At 62.2% G+C, this 11456-nt stretch overlaps 1 protein-coding gene across 1 annotated transcript in view; it reads left to right on the top strand.

Moving 5' to 3' along the window:
• Window positions 1–697: 697 nt before the first annotated feature.
• Window positions 698–11456, top strand: part of NID2 (nidogen 2) — a 28294-nt gene continuing 17535 nt past the window's right edge. The window contains exons 1-13 of the mRNA XM_014936774.1: window positions 698–1114; window positions 4018–4250; window positions 4500–4873; window positions 5842–5991; window positions 6069–6314; window positions 6799–6999; window positions 7170–7388; window positions 8081–8224; window positions 8514–8642; window positions 8742–8885; window positions 9658–9777; window positions 9859–10101; window positions 10661–10897. Of these exons, the coding sequence (XP_014792260.1) occupies window positions 698–1114; window positions 4018–4250; window positions 4500–4873; window positions 5842–5991; window positions 6069–6314; window positions 6799–6999; window positions 7170–7388; window positions 8081–8224; window positions 8514–8642; window positions 8742–8885; window positions 9658–9777; window positions 9859–10101; window positions 10661–10897 (2857 nt within the window). The remainder of the gene's footprint in view (window positions 1115–4017; window positions 4251–4499; window positions 4874–5841; window positions 5992–6068; window positions 6315–6798; window positions 7000–7169; window positions 7389–8080; window positions 8225–8513; window positions 8643–8741; window positions 8886–9657; window positions 9778–9858; window positions 10102–10660; window positions 10898–11456) is intronic.

The raw sequence follows: 11456 nt of genomic DNA, 5'->3' as shown, positions 1-11456 counted from the left end.
CCTCCTTCTATCCCCCCCTCCCTCCTTCTATCCTTCCCTTCTGTCCCTTCTTCCATCTGTCCCTTCCTCCCTCCTTCTATCTCTCCTTCCACCCTTCCATCCTTCCCTCCATCCTTTCATTCTTCCCTTCCTCCTTCTATCCCTCCATCCTTCTATCCTTCCCTCCTGTCCCTCCTTCCATCTGTCCATCCCTTCCTCCCTCTTTATCTCTCCCTCCACCCTTCCATGCCCATGCCTCCCTTGACCCTTCCATCCCTCCCTCCTTCCATCCCTCCCCATCTCTCCATTCCACCCTCCTCCTCTCCATCCCTCTGTCCCACCATCCGTCCGTCCCTCCTTCTGCCTTTCCCCCCTCCATCTTTCCAATCCTTCCTCCCCAGCCCTTCCCCTTGACACCCAGCTCCCCCACCCTCCTTCTCCCTCCCCCTGCCCCTCCACACACGTCCTGGCTTCACCGCTGCACGTGTCTTTTCTCCATCCATCTCCATCCGTGTCCATCCATCTCTCCATCCCTCCCTTTCCCTCCCTCCACCCCGCTGTCCCCTGCCTGGTGGCTCCGGCTGTGGAAGGAGGAACAAGAGGGCTTTCTCCTTCGCAGCTGTTTCCCCGCCAGCAGCGGCTGCAGCTGGGATGGCCCCCGAGCTGCAGCTCTCTGGGGGATGGAGAAGCCCGAGGTCTTTGTTTTCTCCTTGGCCAGATGGGGCCACGCGGGCTCAGGGCTCGGGGAGGGGGGCGACGTGGTGGTGGGACCGACGGTGGAGGCATCTCTGCAGCTTCTGAGCACCCTGCGCCCCTCTCCCTGCAGGTGGGGACCAACGGGGTCATCTCCACCCAGGATTTCCCCAGGGAGACCCAGTACGTGGATGACGATTTCCCCACAGACTTCCCCGTCGTCGCTCCCTTCCTGGCCGACCTGGACACCTCGGGTGACAGAGGGAACATCTACTACCGGCAAGATGACTCTCCGGCCGTGCTGGGCCAGGCTGCAGGGTACATCCAGGCTGGCTTCCCCCGCACCGCCGGGGCCTTCATGCCCACCAATGCCTTCATTGCCACCTGGGAGGACGTGGGCGCCTACCAGGAGCTCTCGCAGGATGCCGAGCCCTCCAAGAAGGTGAGAGGCCGATGGGCTGAGGTTGGACGCCCATCCTACGTGTCGTGAGAGGATGAGTCTTCCTTGTGTAGCACCCAAAACGCTCGGTCTCTGCTTTCTGGGCAGCTGGATGGTGGGTCCAGCCTTGGATGAGCACTGGGGGAGACATGGAGCTTCTCCTCCTCTCTGCTTGGAGCTGCGGCCGTGGTGGGTCTGGAGGCTTTGCTGATGAGCAGAAGTTTAGAGGTTGCCTTCAACTCCATGGTTGGAGGCGCTCAGGCTTTTCCCTGCTTTTCAGGCAGAGCTTTATGGTGCCAGAGGCTCTGGATTTGCAGGACTGGGGTGGCCAGAGGGAGCTGCGGCCCAGGTCGCCCATTGGGCTCCAGACCTTCTGCTGGTGGCTTGAGGCTGGTCCTTCCTTCTGCCCGCACGTTGATTAATACCACCGGCGAGGAACCAGCTTCAGAATTTCCACCGTGGGTTGATTTTGTGTCTGGAAAACAAGCTCACAGGTGGTCCACAGGGTCAGGGAGGTGACCTGTGCTCTCCACCCACGGGCTGATAAGGCTCTTGCGTGGGTGGACCTTTCCCCGAAAACGCTGGATGGGCTGCTGGGGCAGGAGCTGTCACGTTAGGCTGATGACGTGCCGAGGAGATGACGGTGACGCTCCGCTGGCAGGACAGCCTTCTTGAAACGAGCTGAGCGTGATGAGCTGCGAGGAGAAAATGCTGGTGATGAAAACCCAAAGCTCTGCTATGGGTGACGGGATGTCACCGCGGTGGGGTGGGCTGAACCCCAAGCCCATCACCGGGTCCCCACGGGCCACCAGGTCCCCATGGGCCACCAGGAGCTGTCCCCCCACTCCGGGGCCCTTCAGTCGTTGGGTTGCTGAGAGAGAAGCCAAGCAGGAGAAGAAATTGAGGTTTGGAAGGAAACGGAGCACATTTTTTCCTCTAATTTAAAACTTGGGAAAGCAGCTGAAGAGATGCCATCAGGGGCCTCGCAGCGACCTCGCCGCCATCAAGAACGCAGCCTCCTCTTCTCATCTCTTCCCAATTGGGTTGTTTTTTTGGTTTGGTTTTTTTTTTTTTTTTTTATTTTCCTCTCCGAGAAGTTGGACCAGGTTTTAAAATGAAACCGGTCTCGCTTGGAAACGGGCAGCTCCAGGGAAGGCTTGGTCCAAGAGGCACCGAACTGCAGCTTCTGCTTTGCTGAAACTCCCCCCCCAATCAGCCAAAACTGCTGAAAAATGTCCCCAAACACCACTTTTTTTTTTTTTTCCTTACAAAATATGCTATTTGTTGCACTGCTGCCCTCCCGCTGCTCGGAAGCGGGAGTGACCTCGCAGCCTTTACCCCCTGCGACTTGGGGAAGTCACAGCTCATCCTTTTTGAGCCTCGAAAGCAGAAACAAGGGCTAAGATGGGGGGGGCGGGGGGGGGGGGGTGGGTTATAGCATGCCCCCCTGCCTTGCGGGTCCTGCCTGACCGAGAGGTCCCCCCTGTCCCCTCCAGCTCCTTGGGGACACTCTCCGAGTCCCTGCAGTGACATTTTTCCAGGGCGAGAGCTGACCCCGCTTCTGCCAAGAGCAAAAAAATGCCCTTTGGGTTGGAATTTGCCCCTTTGCAGGGAGCAAAAGGGGAAAGAGGGGGGGGGTGACTCCCCCCCGACCCCCCCTCTTGCTCCCTGCCCTGCGATGCCAGCACAGCACTGTCACCCACCGGGTCCCCCCTCGCCGCCCACCGCGAGGCAAAATGAGTCCTGCAGCTGCTGCCGTGATTTGGTTGCGTGGGGGAGGAATCCAGCCCTTGGCGGGGGGGGTGTGTGTGGGGGGGGAGTGGGTGTTATCCCCCCCCGCCTCGAGATTTTTGGCTGCCTTTTCATGGGGTCTCTGAATGGCCGAGCGTGTGACACGCACACAACAAGGCTCTTTATGTCCCCGCCGGGAAACCCTGCGATGCCCCCAGGGGCCCCTGCGCCCCCAAAAGTGGGGCTGGCGCTGGGGGGACAGGCAGGGCTGGGCTGGGGGGTGGCGTGGGGTGGAGCCCCCCGCCCTTCCTGCCCACCGTTCTGGGGGTGAAACTGGGAATTTCATCATTTTTCCCTTCATTCGGGAAGAGCCGCTTTATTTTATTATAAATTATATATATATATTATATATTATATATTTTATTTATTATTTTTATATTTATCTGGGGAGGAGGGGGAGACCCAAACGCTCTATGTGTTGGTTTCTCCTCATTCAGGGTGACCGGGATGCGTGTGTGTGTGGATTCTCTGGTGGCTCATAAAAGGGTTGTGCTCACCCCGCAGCCCGCCCATCGCTGCGGTCCTGGTCCCCCAGCACGGCCCCAAGGCTGGCAGGCTGTGCCTATAGGGGGACCTATAGGGTGTGGGGAAGGCAGGAGCACACGCATGTTTTTTCCGGAGGAAACCAGGCTAAAATTGTTCTCGGGGTGAGGGGGGAGGGGATGGGAGGGGGCAGGTTTTCCTCCGGCGCTGGTGGGATGGAGGTGGGGGGGGGCTGCTGGTGTTGTGGGCAGGATGGGAGGAGGGGGAATGGAGTGAGGGGCTCCTGGTACAGGGGTTACCCGGCCAGGGATGCTCCTGGGCATGGCACAGGGCTGTCACTGCCCTGGGTGACACCTCTGAGGGACACCCCGACGTAGCTGAGAAGGGGGTGGCCTGGTTGTGTTCTGGGGTCCCATGGAGGATGCTGAGCATCGTCCCATGTCATGGTGGGGTTTGGCCATGCTCAAGCAGCTTCTGGTCGTCCCCAGGAGGTGTCTGCAGGGTGATGGAGGGCTTTTTTGGGGTACTTACGTGCCCTGCTGTGTGCGGGGAGGTGGCTGTCACCTCCCCAGTCCTCTACTGGGGTTCTGTCCCCCATGTGATGTCCATCTGTCGCCCTCTCCCCTCGGCAGCTCAACACCTTCCAGGCGGTCATAGCCTACGATGATGAGGACACCTACGCCATCTTCCTCTACCCCGACGGTGGCCTCCAGTTCTTGGGGACGCGACCCAAGGAGTCCTACAACGTCCAGCTGGAGCTGCCGGCCAGGGTGGGCTTCAGCTGGGGGGACGGCGACGACCCAAAGAGGGACGGGCTCTTCCACAGCCTGGCCAGCAGCGAGCAGGCTCTGAGACAACTGGAGAGGTGAGTGGTGCTGGGGGGAGATCATGTGGGGCAGGCGAGGGGAGCAGGGTCACCTTCTCCCAGCCCTTGGGTCCTCTTAAAGGCTGGAAGAAGGAGGGGAGCATCGAGGTTGGGGGGCTCAACCCCATGTGCCCAGGAGTTTTTTGGGATTTGTGGGTTCATGGTTCGGGTTCTGGAAGGAGGACACCTTTTGGGATGGGTTTTCCACCAGGGCTGTGATGGACCTGTTCATGTGCTGCTGTCTTCCAGGGAGAGCAACGTGGGGGTACCCGGCGTGTGGGTCTTCCACGTGGGCAGCGCGGAGCACGTGGAGCCGGGGGTACCCCCAGTCCCCAGTGTCCCCCAGAGCCCCCCACATCGTGGACCTGGCACCGCTGACTATACCCACCACGTGTCCACGCAGCTGCCGGCCCACCGCGGCTCGGAGGCCACCTCCTCGCGTCCCCACCAGCGGGGGATTGTCCCCCAGGGGCTGCCACCCTCCCCGGGGCAGGAGCGGAGCCGCCGGCTGTACCCCGATGGGGACGGGGGAGCCTGGCAGAGCTATTCTGCCAACCCCTCTTCCTACAGCTCCGGCCACCACGGCGTCGGCGTGGAGGAAGACGTGCATTTTAACCCCGATGGTGAGTGATGGGGGGACATCTCCTGTTGGGTGGGTGACTTGCTGGAGAGGACCTCAAAGGAGAAAGACCTAGGAGTCCTGGTGGAAAACAGGATGACCATGAGCCAGTAATGTGCCCTTGTGGCCAGAGTGTGAGCAGCAGGTGGAGGGAGGTCATCCTGCCCCTCTGCTCTGCCCTGGGGAGGCCCCATCTGGAGCACTGGGACCAGTTCTGGGCTCCCCAGTTCCAGAAGGACAGGGAACTGCTGGAGAGGGGACAGCAGAGGGCTACAGAGATGATGAGGGGCCTGGAGCATCTCTCTTAGGAGAAAAGGCTGAGGGACTTGGATCCTTTTAGTCTGGAGAAGAGAAGACTGAGGGGGGATCTGATCAACGCCTATAAATACTGAAAGGATGGGTGTCAGGAGGATGGGGCCAGTCTGTTTTCAGTGGTGCCCAGGGACAGGACAAGAGGAAATGGGCACAAACTTGAATGTTAGAAGTTCTACCTAAACATGAGAAGCAACTTCTTTCCTGTGAGGGTTGCAGAGCCCTGGCAGAGGCTGCCCAGGGAGGTGGTGGAGTCTCCTTCTCTGGAGACATTCAAACCCACCTGGACACATTCCTGTGGGACCTGCTCTGGGTGGACCTGCTCTGGCAGGGGGTTGGACTGGGTGATCTCCAGAGGTCCCTTCCAACCCTATGTGATTCTGTGATTCCTGGCGTGGGGCCAGGGCTGGGGAACCACCGTGGCACGTGTCTGGGGTGGGACAAATCCCCATCCCCGACTGGCTGCGTCCCAAAAATAGGCAGGAATCTGACCTCTGGCCCTCTGCCAGCTCTGCCTGAAATCAGGCGACAGGTTTGAAGCCCTCAAGATCTCGGGTGGCTTTCTCTGCCGCCGGCTGTCCCTTCTCCTGAGGGTGTTTTTTGGGACTGGGGTGGTTGGTGGTTGTCACCTTGTCCCCAACCCTTTCCCCTTGGTCCCAGTGTTCACCTACAGCGCGGCCAGCAAGGAGACGTGTGCCCAGCACCATGGGACATGTTCTCCCCATGCCTTCTGCACCGACTACGCCACCGGCTTCTGCTGCCACTGCCGGGCCACCTACTACGGCAACGGGCGGCAGTGCCTGCCCGAAGGTACGTGGGGTGGGCGGCGGGGACGGGCACCCCGTGCCAGGGTGGCCGCTGCCAGGGGTGCCCGTCTCCTTGCCCAGGGGCCGTGCATCGCCTCAACGGGAAGGTGAGCGGGAGCCTGACGGTGGGACGGGCGTCCGTCCGCTTCCAGGAGGTGGACCTGCACGCCTACATTGTGGGCAGCGACGGCAGAGCCTACACGGCCATCAGCGGGGTGCCCCAACCCGCCACCCGGGCACTCCTGCCCCTCCTGCCCATCGGAGGGCTCTTTGCCTGGCTCTTCGCCCTGGAGGAGCCCGGCTCTGAGAACGGCTTCAGCATCACGGGTGAGTGGGGACACGGGACAGGAGAGGACGAGGGAGAAGGGTTTTGAACCAGAGATTGAGATGAGATGTTGGGAAGAACTTCTTTGGTGTGAGGGTGGTGAGAGCCTGGCCCAGGTTGCCCAGAGAAGCTGTGGCTGCCCCATCCCTGGAGGGGTTCAAGGCCAGGTTGGAGAGGGCTTGGAGCAACCTGGGCTGGGGGGAGGTGTCCCTGTGGAACTGGATGATCTTTAGGATCCCTTCCAACCCAAACCATTCCACAATTCTATGTGCCACCATGTCTCATTGCTCTGAGAGTCACAGCTACTGGTGGGGTGGCCTGGTGCAGACATGGGGTGATGTGTGGCCCCCACAGGAACTGATGGGGGTTCAGGTCAGCCCCACGGCTCCTCCAGTCACCTCCCTCACAGCTGTGCCGCAGGAGCCAGGAAGGATGCTTCAGGGATGTATCCCTAAAATTCCTACAACCGCTTGTTCCATTTTCCAGGCGCCGAATTCACCCAGAGCCTGGAGGTGACCTTCTACCCTGGGGAGGAGAAGGTCCACATCACTCAGACGGCCGAGGGCCTGGGGCCGGACAACTACTTAAGCCTGAAGACCCACATCCAGGGCGAGGTGCCGTTTCTCCCAGAGAACGTCACCGTCCACATCGGTCCCTACAAGGAGCTCTACCACTACTCCAGCTCAGGTAGGACCCCCACGCTCAGTTTCCTGCACCCCATCCTTGCGTGCCCCACTCAGAGCTTCCCAAAACCACCCCGAACCCCACCACGATTCCCACCATCTGAGGGACATCGATGCTGAAGGAGCTTTTCCCCCATCCCATGGGTTTTTTTTTTTATCCTCACCATCTGGCAGCCGTGATGTCCTCTGCTCACCGGGAGTACGTCCTGGCCGCCGGGACGGCCAACCAGACCTTGTCCTACCGCCTGCACCAGAACATCTCCTTCACCGGTTGCCCGCACGCCCGCCCACCCGCCCGGCAGCAGCTCAGCGTGGCACGAGCCTTCGCCCTCTACGATGGCCAGGAGCACGTCCTGCGCTACGCCCTGGCCGCCCGTGTTGGCTCAGCATCAGGTGAGCTCCATCCCCCTCCATCCTGCCCCCAGAAAAAGCCAGAAGAGAGGGTTTTGGGTTGGTTTTTTTTGGTTTTCCAAGTAGCTTGAGCAAAAGTGCTCCCAGAATGAAGATGGCCCTGCTCATGGCAGGGGGGTTGGACAAGATGGACTGTAAAGGTCCCTTCCCACCCAAACTGTCCTGATCCTTCATGAATCTGGTGAAGGGCCTGGAGAACAGATTGTTTGAAGAGCGATTGAGGGAGCTGGGGCTGTTTAGATTGAGGAAGAGGAGACTGAGGGGAGACCTCATCACTTGAAAGGACGTTGTAGAGAGGTTGGTGCTGGTCTCTTCTCACAGGTCATTAGTGATAGAACAAGAGGGAATGGCTTCCAGCTGCACCAGGGTAGGTTTAGAGTGGACATTAAGAAAGAATTTTTCACAGAAAGAGTGGTCAGACACTGGAATAGACTGCCCAGGGAGGTGGTTGAGTCACCATCCTTGGATGAGTTTAAGAGTTGTTTAGATGTGGTGTTGGGGGACATGGTGTAGGGGAGAACTTTGTAGAGTAGGGTTGATGGTTGGACTCAATGATCCTGAGGGTCTTTTCCAACCTGAGTGATTCTATGATTCTTTAAGTGGGAACAGTCATTCCCTGCTCCCTGGGTCTCCCGGGCCTTCTACCCGCCCTAACACCCCCACTTTGCCCACAGATGATGTCCAGAACCCCTTGGTGAACCCGTGTCACGACGGCACGCACGCATGCGAGGCGCCGGCGCGCTGCCAGCCCGGTGTGGGGACGGAGTACACCTGCGAGTGCGCCGCCGGCTACCGCCCCGACGGCCGGGGCTGCCGAGGTGAGCGGGGGCTGCGGGCAGGTATTTGGGGGGTGGTGGTGGTGGATCCCCATCCCTCGTGTGGCACCCTGATGGCCACAGCCCTTTGGGGTGCTGGGATGTGCCACGGCGTCCACGGTCTCAAGAGTGAATTACGGGGTGGGGGGAAACTGAGGCAGGGGGTGGGGAAGAGGAGAGGTGGGATGGGCAGCTCGGGGCAGGATGTCCCCAAAACGGGGAGTAGTCGGACCCTGAAACTGGGGGTGTCCCAGCACCTCTTGGTGGGGGGGTCTGGTGTCTCCCCTGGTAGACGTGGACGAGTGCACGGAGGGTCTGAGCCGGTGCAGCCCCTTCACCCTCTGCCTCAACGTGCCGGGCAGCTACCGGTGCGAGTGCCGCAGCGGCTACCGGCCGGCGCAGGACGGGCAAGCGTGTGTGCGTAAGTGACAACCCCGGGATTCGGGGTGTCCCCCCACTCCAATCCCACCCCACGGGGCTCACCCCGGCCCCCCCCCTCACCCGTCCTGTCCCCCCGCAGCGCTGGCACCGCCGCCTGACCCCTGCGAGGACGGGAGGAACCCCTGCGCGCCGAGGGACCGGGCACGCTGCCTGCCCCGCGCCGGGGGACACCCTGCCTGCCAGTGTCTGCCCGGGTACAGCGGAGATGGCATCCACTGCGCCGGTACGGGGACACGGGAGGGACTGCGGGGTGGCACCGTGCTGGGGTGACACCGTGCCAGGATGGCACCCTGCTGGGGTGGAACCGTGTCGGGGTAGCACTGTGCCGGGATAGCACCCTGCTGGGGTGACACCGTGTTGGGGTGACACCGTGCCAGGGTAGCACCATGCTGGGGTACCACTGTGCCAGGATGGCACTGTGTTGGGGTGCCACTGTGTTGGGGTGCCACCATGCCAGGGTGCCACCAGGCTGGTGGGTACCATGCCAGGGGGCCATCTTGCTGGGGTACCACTGTGCCAGGGTGCCACTGTGGCGGGATGGCACCATGCTGGGGTGACATCATGTTGGGGTCACACTGTGCTGGGGTGGCACCACCATGTGGGGGTGGCACCATGCTGGGGTGCCACCATGCCAGGATGCCACTGTGCTAGGGTGCCACCATGCCAGAGTGACACTGTGCTGAGTAGTAGCGTGCCAGGGTGCCACCATGCCAGGGTGCCACCATGCTGGAGTGACACCGTGCTGGGGTGGCACCATGATGGGGTGCCACCATGCCAGGATGCCACCGTCCCAGGATGGCACCATGCAGGGTAGTACCATGCCAGAGTGACACTGTGCTGGGGTGGCAACGTGCCAGGGTGCCACCATGCCAGGATGCCACTATGCTAGGATGTCACGGTGCTAGGGTACCACTGTGCCAGGGTGCCACCATGCCGGGATGGCACCGTGCTGGGGTGCCCTTCCTGGCTGATCCCCACCTTCTCCCCGTGCACAGACGTGGATGAGTGTGCCGAAAACCCGTGCCACCCGGCTGCCACCTGCTACAACACTCCAGGCTCCTTCTCCTGCCGGTGCCAGCCAGGCTACGAGGGCGATGGCTTCCAATGCACGCACGGTAAGGATGCCCAGCTCACCACCGTGCCAGCTCTGCCCAGGGTGGCTTCCACCAGCCTCACTCTGCCCTTTTTTGTTTTAGCGGAAGGGGGCACGCAGCGGCTGACCCCCTGCCAGCACCAGCAGCTGTACCCCCGGGAGGTGCCACCGGGACCCTCGCCGGTGGGCGACGGGCATGTGCCGCAGTGCGACGAGGAGGGTCAGTACCGGCCCCTGCAGTGCCACGGCAGCAGTGGGCACTGCTGGTGCGTGGACGCGGCGGGGCAGGAGATCGCCGGCACACGGACGGCACCGGGCAGCACCCCACCACGCTGCGGGAACCCAGGTCAGTGCCACCCCCCCAAAGGGGACAAAGAGAGGTGGGATGGGTCCTTGGGTGGCATCCGGTGGGATTGGTGGGCACCGGAGATGCCCTGGGGTTGTGGTGGGTGGTGGAGGGTGTTGAGAAGGTCCTGGAGAAGGCAGAGCCCTGCCTGTCCCTGCCCAGCCCCAGCCACCAGCAGAGCGGGGTCGGGGTGATGGGGGTTGTGCCCAGTGGAGGGGACCCTCTGCCCAAGCTGGGGGCTTCTCTGCCATGGCCTGGGTGCCAAATGGGTGGTTGGGCACCTTAGGGGGCTCCTGGGTTTTTAGGGTGCCCACAGGGGTTGTAGTAGCAATGCCCATCGGGGCACTTCCTGTGTCACCTTGGGATGGAGGGGACAGCCATGGGGTGCCAAGGGGGGGCTGGAGAAGGGCTGCCCCCACCCCCTGCCCCAATGGGGGAGGTCAAGCGGTGCCAGCAGAGCATCACCCACCACCCGCACTCCAACTGGGGTGGCCAAGTGGGTCCGGGGGACCTGTGTGGCACCCCTTGAACCTGGGGTGGTGGCGTTTGGTGCCGGCAGAAGCCATCCAGCAGCTGACCCCCTGCGAACACGAGCGGCTGTACCCCCGGGCGGTGCCACCGGGACCCTCGCCGGTGGGCGATGGGCACGTGCCCCAGTGCGACGAGGAGGGTCGGTACCGGCCCCTGCAGTGCCACGGCAGCAGTGGGCACTGCTGGTGCGTGGATGCGGCGGGGCAGGAGATCGCTGGCACACGGACGGCACCGGGCAGCACCCCGCCACGCTGCGGGAACCCAGGTCAGTGCCACCCCCCCCAAAAAAGGGGACAAAACAGCAGGGGGTGGGTGCCATCCCCTCCCCGCTGCGCCCCAACCCCGTGGTGCCCCTCCAGCATCCTCAGCACGGAGGGGCACCCAGCGAGGAGGGGGGACCCGGCAAAGCCCTGAGTCCCCCCCAAACTTGGCTGGGGGGTGAGGGGGGGTGTGTGACTGTCACCCTCCCCACGGTGTGTGTGACTGTCACCCTCCCCACGCCAGCACCCACGGAGCGTCCCCAGAGCATGTGCGAGCGCTGGCGGCAGAGTTTGCTGGAGCACTACGGGGGCAGCCCCCGCCACGACCAGTACGTGCCGCAGTGCCAACCCGGGGGGGAGTTCACCCCCCTGCAGTGCCACGGGGACAGCGGGTACTGCTGGTGCGTGGACGAGAGCGGCAGGGAGATCCAGGGCACCCGCTCGGAGCCTGGCACCACCCCACCGTGTAAGAGCTTGGCACCCCGAGCGTGACACTCAACCCCCCCCCCCTTGCCACCTCCAATCTGTCCCAGCACAGAGGGACTCCTGGGGGGGATGCTCCCT

The sequence above is a fragment of the Calidris pugnax genome, unplaced genomic scaffold (genome assembly GCF_001431845.1).
Source record: "Calidris pugnax isolate Ruff unplaced genomic scaffold, ASM143184v1 scaffold10, whole genome shotgun sequence".
Taxonomy (NCBI): domain Eukaryota; kingdom Metazoa; phylum Chordata; class Aves; order Charadriiformes; family Scolopacidae; genus Calidris; species Calidris pugnax.
This window is presented reverse-complemented; position numbering and strand designations above follow the sequence as displayed.